At 40.7% G+C, this 8,971-nt stretch overlaps 1 protein-coding gene across 3 annotated transcripts in view; it reads right to left on the bottom strand.

Moving 5' to 3' along the window:
* Positions 1-2,866: 2,866 nt before the first annotated feature.
* The window catches only part of sez6a (seizure related 6 homolog a), an 80,269-nt gene continuing 74,164 nt past the window's right edge, over positions 2,867-8,971 (bottom strand). Inside the window, exons 11-18 of one of the 3 annotated variants that reach the window (XR_002166828.1) lie at positions 8,567-8,761; positions 6,741-6,932; positions 5,366-5,560; positions 5,160-5,198; positions 4,897-5,005; positions 4,716-4,812; positions 4,230-4,310; positions 2,867-3,465 (exon numbers count right to left, since the gene is read on the bottom strand). Coding sequence is in view for 2 of the 3 variants with exons in the window: in XM_019858905.1 (XP_019714464.1) it covers positions 4,656-4,812; positions 4,897-5,005; positions 5,160-5,198; positions 5,366-5,560; positions 6,741-6,932; positions 8,567-8,761 (887 nt within the window). In the remaining variant the exon portion in view is untranslated. The other 2 variants (XM_019858906.1, XM_019858905.1) reach the window with 2 other exon arrangements.

The raw sequence follows: 8,971 nt of genomic DNA, 5'->3' as shown, positions 1-8,971 counted from the left end.
TACAGTTAGATAAATATAATTGCACATGTCATGTATTCATGAAAGAAAGTCGTTTATTTGATTGGCAAATAAGATGGAACCTGCTTAATATGCTGAGGCGCTTAAGTAAATAATTGTGTCATGAAAAAAATCCCATCGCCCGTTTTGTATTTGGAATGCAGAACACACATTCTTTAGTCTTAAGCCTCCAGCAAACAGGATCGGGTGCTCGATGTTTAGGCTGAATAAATTATGATACAATTTAGATTGTGTGCTTGCATGAATTTGTGATTCAGAATTTTTAATTAGCCTATTGTTATGATTTCTTGAAAAAAAAAACGTACGTGTTTATTCAATAGATTTAATGCATAGTAAACACAGTATGTGTGTGTAAAAGAATACAAGTAATAATACGAAACTTTATTTATGGGTGCCGTTCTGCATGTGTACTCAAGGACATCACGCGGATCATATATGTTCCATATAAATTGGCAGTTGCAGTTTATTTCTCCTCATAATATTGGGCTGGAGAAGAACAATGGAAGAGGCAGCTGACAAAAAAAACGTCTCTTCCGAGCAGGAACATGTTGAAAATACTAATCAAACATCATTTACAACATGCTTTTATTGAGGCTCCTAAGAGAGCGGCTCATCCCGCTTCTTCGCCATGGTAACCAGGGATTCATTTCAGAGGTGTCATGCTGCATTATCATCTCACCGGTTCATCCGCTCCCCTCCGCCCTCTGGCTTGCTTGCTTTTGTCCCCCCTCTGTTCAGAGCCCTCAATCTCAAACCTGCTCAGCGTCCTGGAAGGAAAACAGCTCGTATAAAGCTCCATCTCCCATCATGTACACCGTACGCGCACTCACAACCACACACTTGCATTCGGATCTCCCGTACCACACAAAGCATCAAGTTTTCCAGACCGTACTGTACCGCTGGACCAACACCACCTCCAAAATTGTGTTGAGCGTAAAAGATTTTGTAATGTAGATTGCATACATTATTTTGTCCACTGCGAAAAAAAATGGTGTGTTGAATGTACTCAATTTTATTTCACCAACTAAAATTATCTGAATCCAGATACAATTTTTTTTTAAAGTAGAAATGTAGTGTTCTTAAAGAGGGGTATTATTAAAAGTGGCGTAAGGTTTCATTTCCTAACAGGGACCTTGTTTGTATTATTATTAAAAAAATACTTATCTTAATACAATAACTTTGCAATTCTTTCAAAGTGACATTTTTTTAGGAGAATTAGATGCTGCATTATTGTATTCATCTGTTGTGACGTTTTCATGCTGTTTCTTTGTAAAACTCACGCAGGAACAGACAATGAACTCCGTGTTTGCTCTAAGACAGAAAAAGACATATTACACCCAAGATGTTTTCTCTCAGTAAACACGTCGGCCCTTATTTTGAGAGTGTTTGTAATGGATTTACACACACGCACAGGCACTATTGCTAAATACTACTACTGAACGAGTCATTAGCCTCAATTAAACGATGTCTCATAAAATGTATCCCACAGCGCACGGAAAGTGTACTGTCTGCTCCCCACCCCCTAGGCTGCACACACTTAGCTGGAGGTCTATAATGGTCTACTGTAATAAGTGCCATGCTCTGGTCTCCTCTGGATTGTGAGGTGGTCTCGTTTTAATTGGGAGCCACTGTGAACAACAGAAGGCCCTCATCAGACCACGTCAGTTATGCGTGATACTCGAGGGTGAGTGACTTCATGGCTGGGATACGTGACTCAGTTGTAGACTGCCACCTGGCGGTACTGTATGTTAATGCATCAGGTGCCGAAAGAGATGGAAAAAAAATACTGCACGCGGGTTCTGCTTACAACATCTGACATTTCGAGGTTACGATTGAAATTCTGAAGTGCATATTTGATAAACGTCATCCATTGCAGACTTTATGATGGAAGGGGGATTCCTTCATCTGTTGTAACAGTGACATCTACTGTACACTCGTCTGTATTGAGTGTGTTGGTCCGGCAAGATGCTCAAACACAAGTGACAACAATTTCGGCTTGGTTCAAACTGCGATTTTCATTTTTTTCCCCCATTTTTTGAGGCAGGATTCCATCTATTGCATTGACTAAGAGCTGCAAATGTCAAACTGCTAACACGAGTCAACGAGTAAAAATTGTATGCCCCAGACGGCAACAGTGCGGAACAAAATCACAACTTTACTTTTATGTCTGACCAAACACTATTTATCCTGCCAATATTTTCATTTCATTTTATTTTTTGTTTGTCTTCAAGAGTAATGACGACCGTAAGCGAGGGAGCGGTGGTGTACCGCCATCTATTGACAATAGTATGCAATTACGCCAATGCGTCATGATGACATGAGGTTTGATTTAACAACCTCATCTACTTGTCATCTATTTCCAGATCCACAAAAAAAAACAAAAAAAAAACGACATTTTTTTGCTGTTGTATATTTATCATTCGACATTCCTCTTAAGGCTGTTGCTTCAATCTATTTATGGGCATTTTATTTCCTGTATCTACTACTTTTTAACACTGCTGGAATATGAGTGTCCACACTTATATTTTTTCAACATTTAAAAGTGATGTATTTTATTATTAATCTAATTTGATATTTGATTTTCCCTTCGTTTGTTTAACCACACATTATTTGGTGCCTACAGTACTGTACTAAATAAAGTTATTATTTTTGTGAAACGTGTAAATCCAGAAGAAACCATAAGGTACCTGATCATATTCTCAATTTTTGTACCAGTGAATTCACTCTTGCTCAAATCCATGTAATTAATAATGTTAAGTAATGTAACTGGATGTATACCATGCGTTGTTGTTGCATGACGAGGTGCAGTAAGATTTCTCTGGTTAAAGTGAGGAAGCAGACACATGTGTTGGACAGGCATTTTATTTACAAAGAGCAGATCCAGACACGCAGACAAAATACAGTCATATCGGCAAGTTGACAGAAAGCTAGATGATAGGAATTTGTACGGAACAGATTTCAACAAAAGCCCCCTTTTCCCCCACAAGGTCTGCTACTCAGTTAGGGCATTAAAAAGACAGAAAAACCAAGTGATCACCTTCTCTCATAAGCAATTTAGTTTATAAAAATATCACCATGGTGATCCACAGATTCACAGAGTCGACCTTGGAAAGACATATTTTACAATATCCTCAAAGGAAAACATGAACAGTGCAGAGGGAGATCCCAAAAGGCAAAGCTTGAGCAATTCAAGGTCTCTAAATTGACACCTCTTAATCTTTTTTTTTTTTTTCATTAATCCTATAAAGACCAGACACACAAATCAGTCAAAGGGCAGTTGATATAATCTGTGAAACATTTTTATACATGTTTGTACAGCATACAAAGTATCTGTCTTTATTTGTAATATACAAAGGCGAAGTTATATGCCAGCCAGATGCGTATTTCGGATAAATCTGTATGTGCCACCGTGCTCACATATGAGGAAAGACCATTCGGCTTTGGTACCTAAAATATAACCAAACATTATGACAAATAGAATTCCAAATCAATACACAAATGCTGTTGATATCTTGATTATTTGCTTGAATTGCAAGTTATATCATCTTTGTTTTGCAAATGTGACAGACTCCACAGGAAGCAGTGTTGTTATCAATTATTACATGTATCAGTGGCTTTTGCTTTGATTCTGACACATAAGTTAAGGGCCAACATTGAATTCACACTTGGCGCCGACTTTAATCGGTACACCTGCACAATATGGATGGATTGCTATTTGAAGCGACTGGACCCACAACGACAAAATAAATCAATCAAACCTGTCCAGTTTCGGATACATCTTATGAATTGGCTCTTATTAAACTGTGCAGGTGAACCTAACAAAGCAGCTACGGAGTGAAAAAAAAAATCTCCTTAAACCAGCTGTAGTTTTCATATTTCACATAGCTACTGAATATACTGTAACTTCTATATTCCAAAATATGTGTATTTTGCTGGGATATTAGTAGTTTTTTTTAATAAGCGGTATTATTCAAAACAAAATTATTTTGAAGATATTGGTCAGTATTTTATGTGGATCATACAGCTGTGTTTCTCTGAATGGAGACACGACGTTACCCAGGAGTAGTTTAGCATTCTGAAGCCTCCATAATGTATTCCTCAAGAAGATTATGAAACAGTGTGACAGGGTGGAAGAGGTAGTCAAAATGGTGGTCTGGTGGCCATGGTGACAGTGAGTTAGATGTGTTCTCAGCAACGGCCGGAGATCTCACCTCATAGTTGTTGTGAAGTGGCGCCAATGTGAACAGTATGACAGGCTGACAGATTTAGTATCTAGAATGGGCCTGCCAGTGCTGAAGGAGAAGAGGAAAGAATTGGAGGGGATATTTTATAACCATCTTGTCAACAAAATGCATTCTGCGGTGATGGTGAAATCATGGAGACAAATGGAGTGATGCGTTTAAAATAATGGAGGGGGAAAAATCTTGTCATTTGAGGACCAATGCTGTGGGGGGGGTGGGGGGGGACCTTTTAGGATCAAATACAAAAATGAATCAGTGCTAAGTTTTCATGGAGCTCCATGTTCTCCATTGTCTGCTGCCGATGGAAAATGGTGATGGAAGAAAGAAGAGTTATGGGTGCCCTCTTGTGGTGAAATATGAGATGACAACAAGATGGCCAGCCAGACGAGGGACGATTCAGGACAGCACGCTGGTGTTTTGTGAGTCCACGGCTTGCACGGTCATAACTGTACTTACTCCTCTGTCATAAACCGGGTTGTCGAAGGCGGACTCCTCTGCCATGTTGTCATATGGCGGCGATGACGTTGGCATGCCGATAGACTTCCCTTGGAATCTGAACAACAGGAGGGCGGGGGCCACGTGAAATGTGTATTCATTCTCAAAGGTCACGCATAAAATGTTGTGTGCAACTGCTTACTTTGCAGCACAAACGTAGATCCCAAGAACCACCGCCATGATAATTGCCATTGGAAAAAAGACAGCGAGGGTAATATTGGTTCCCTTAATGCCATAATTGGTATTGGCAACTGTGGGGTCAGAACAGGCACACACACACACACACACACACACACACACACACACACACACACACACACACACACAAAAAAGCATTATTTCTACAAAATATTCCAAAAATAATACTGATGCATTGTTGTTGCCATATTCGAAAGTATAACTCACCGTCCAGCCTGTGTTCATTCACATTTCGACTCGAGGACGCTGCAAAGAGACAATTAGTGTTCGGTCCTTTTTGTTGTTGTTACACAAAGCTCACGTCACACTTGAGCACTAAACTATATCTTGTTTTGTTTTGTTTTTTTCAGCAAGGAAATCAATAGCTCATGGACTTGTGAGCTTTAAAAGTGTTCGATCCCCGCGCTCTTTACCTCGACAAGCCGGTGGCGTGCTGTTCCACTGTGACGGGTGTCCAGGGATGCAGTAAATTGTGGCCTCGCCCTGCAGCTCGTAGCCTGGGTGGCAGGAGAAGGTCAGCATCTCGCCAGCTTGGTAAAAAGCCTTTTCAGAACTTTGTGCACTGGTGGAGGGGCCACCGGGGTTCCTGCATGGCTCGTACTTTTCGGCTGAAGACAGAAACATTTGTACGTACGAATGTGGTTCATAGCCAGAGATAGTGGGGGGAGATCATGTTGGTACGTGTGTTCCAGAGCAAGACTTGGAGGGGCCAGTTGACTTCAGTTACAAGGGGGGGGGGCAGTCACTGTAAGACTTTGATTCGCAACTTCCGTTTTGGAGGACAGTTTAACTAGCCTAAGTCTGTTCTATGCAAATGTTGAGAGAGGTCAATCAATAATGGATCATTAGGAGTTGAAGGCGTACCGGTAGTAAATTTGAGCTGGATGTTCTTATTGAATGTGAATCGCAGGTCTTGAAAAGCGATAAATACCGTATTTTCCGAGTATAAGTCGCAGTTTTTTTCATAGTTTGGCTGGGGGTGCGACTTATACTCTGGAGCGACTTATGTGTGAAATGGTTCACACATTGTACACATCACGTTATTTTCACATTAAACTGCAAGAGGGTGCTCTCGGCCTATGTTGATACTTTCCACGTTGGCGGTAACTGAGAAAAACAACTGACGATGACTCTGACGTAAGTGACGTAGAAGAGGAAGTGCTGCATCTTCTACCTCCGGATTTGGAGGAGTTGTTTAAAAGTGACAGCGAGCATGAAGATTTCATTGGATTTCGTAATTTGGAGTGACACTGATGGTTTGGTAAATTTGTTAGCATGTTCTTTGTGCTATAGTTGTCTAAATAAACCATACCAAGCACATTCACAGTTCGTTGTTTAAGCGTCATGTAACGTTAGCATATCGTACACTTATTCAGCCTGTTGTTCTCTAGTTTTATTTTTATTTTAAATTGCCTTTCAAGATGACATGTATGGTTTTGGTGTTGGATTTTATCAAATAAATTTCCCCCAAAAATGCGACTTATACTCCAGTGCGATTTATATATGTTTTTACCTTCTTAATTCTGCATTTTTTTGGCTGGTGCGATTTATAATCCGGAGCGACGTATAATCCGAAAAATACGGTCATAGACTGTGCTTCATAGTAAGCGTTTTTGCCAGGTGACATGAAGTTGTAGGTTAGACCAATAAAAATCAGGCATTGGTTGAACTTTAACTTAAATGTACAAACTCATACTTTGTCCTTTGTGAAAAAGATGTTTGCATCAGTAAAAAAAAACACAAATAAAAACCAAAAACAGACCGACCTATTTTGAGTGTATGACTTACGAAGACACTTGGGCAGCCGGTCACTCCACTTGGGTTTGGCCGAATCTCGGTTGTAGCAGGTAAGGACGCTGCTGCCCGACAGAATGTAACCTTTGTTACAGAAAAACTGCACTGAAGATCCAACAGCAAAGCGGGTGCCTGTGTTCACTCGATGACTGTGCTGCACATTTCCCGGGTCCTGACATGTCATCACTGGTGTATGGGGGAGGGAAAAAAAGGAATGTACCTGTATTAATAGGTATCTCTTAACACTGAATGTTTGTGTTTTTTTTCGTTGGAGTAGCACTTGTTGCTATAAATCGAAGAACGTAATAGCTTGTCAATCCGGAGAGATGTTGCTCCTTTTTTGCCAACATAGCATGTGTTGTATAGTATACGCTAGTATTATTTCTCAAATGTATGTCTTTGATTGGGTCAAAATCACTGCCACCTTACAAGAAAAAAAAATTATGATAATTGGAAAAGGAATTTTTACTGATGTAACCTCAGCCTTAGATCAGATAGAATTTAAAATCGCTACAATTGCTCTTCTGATGTAGATTATATCCGATCCCGGGTACTTTGGCTGCCTTGTGTTGGATATAATTAGAAATTGATAGAGTTCTTGTCCCGACAATGAAAAACAATCCCTGAGCAGACGGATGACTTGTGGTGTCAAACAATAGCTCGGCAGACATTGTGATGAGATTCATTACATGATGGTGACATGTTGTTCCTCACCTTCCTGACATCTTGGCACATCGCCGCTCCAACTGAGATCCCATTGGCACATGAGGATCTCGGAGCCCACCATTTCAAAACCGGGGTAACACTGATATGTGACGACGGTGCCGTGGATGAGGTCAGGGTGGGATGTGCTCTTCCATCCGTTGGTGATTTCGGGCAATTCGGAGCAGGTGTCGTTCCTCGGCACCTCTGTGGATATTGGTGATGAAATAGGCAGTGTGCCATGTGGATAATGAGGAATTGTGTGACTGCTGAGATCTTGATGTCGAGGGTACACCGCCGAGTACAAATACAAGCATTCCCTCTAATTCCGTATATATATATACATATATATGGAAAGAAAGACAAATTTGCGGTCAAAATTCATGTTGATCAAATTTGCAATGGTCAGTTGTTCATGTTGAACAACAATGGTCAGTTGTTCATGTTGAACAACTGACCATTGCAAATTTGGTTCGGCTAGGAGAAAAAAAAGTTCTGATGATGATGGACGGGGTCGCCAAATTTGAAGTTCTAGATCAGGGGTGTCAAACTCATTTCACATTGTGGGCCACATACGGACTCGGCAGATGTCAAGTGGGCCGGACCATAAACATTATACCATACTCTGCTATAAATAACCAAAATATCATTTTTGTATGTGTCAGTTTTGGTATAAAGAAGCATTGGCGCATTGATACCGTCTGCTGTGTTGGGTCTGTCTCAGGGACAGATTGAGACTGCTGTATTCTTCTCTGATCAAAACAATGTTGTCTTCTACTCTGATCAAAACGGTCTGCCCCTATTAAAAATATTCATTCTGTGTCTTTAATGCATTGAAAAAAAAATTATGATAATTGGAAAAGGAATTTTTACTGATGTAACCTCAGCCTTAGATCAGATAGAATTTAAAATCGCTACAATTGCTCTTCTGATGTAGATTATATCCGATCCCGGGTACTTTGGCTGCCTTGTGTTGGATATAATTAGAAATTGATAGAGTTCTTGTCCCGACAATGAAAAACAATCCCTGAGCAGACGGATGACTTGTGGTGTCAAACAATAGCTCGGCAGACATTGTGATGAGATTCATTACATGATGGTGACATGTTGTTCCTCACCTTCCTGACATCTTGGCACATCGCCGCTCCAACTGAGATCCCATTGGCACATGAGGATCTCGGAGCCCACCATTTCAAAACCGGGGTAACACTGATATGTGACGACGGTGCCGTGGATGAGGTCAGGGTGGGATGTGCTCTTCCATCCGTTGGTGATTTCGGGCAATTCGGAGCAGGTGTCGTTCCTCGGCACCTCTGTGGATATTGGTGATGAAATAGGCAGTGTGCCATGTGGATAATGAGGAATTGTGTGACTGCTGAGATCTTGATGTCGAGGGTACACCGCCGAGTACAAATACAAGCATTCCCTCTAATTCCGATTCATGGTACCGGAAGGTCGTAACGTTTCGTTGTTTTTTTCGGAGATAGTGGTGGTAGTGTGTGTGTATATATATATATATATAT

Source organism: Hippocampus comes, unplaced genomic scaffold, assembly GCF_001891065.2.
Source record: "Hippocampus comes isolate QL1 unplaced genomic scaffold, H_comes_QL1_v1.1 scaffold230, whole genome shotgun sequence".
In the NCBI taxonomy this organism is placed as follows: Eukaryota; Metazoa; Chordata; class Actinopteri; order Syngnathiformes; family Syngnathidae; genus Hippocampus; species Hippocampus comes.
The sequence above is the reverse complement of the archived record's forward strand: the minus strand, read 5'-3'. Positions and strand labels throughout refer to the sequence as shown.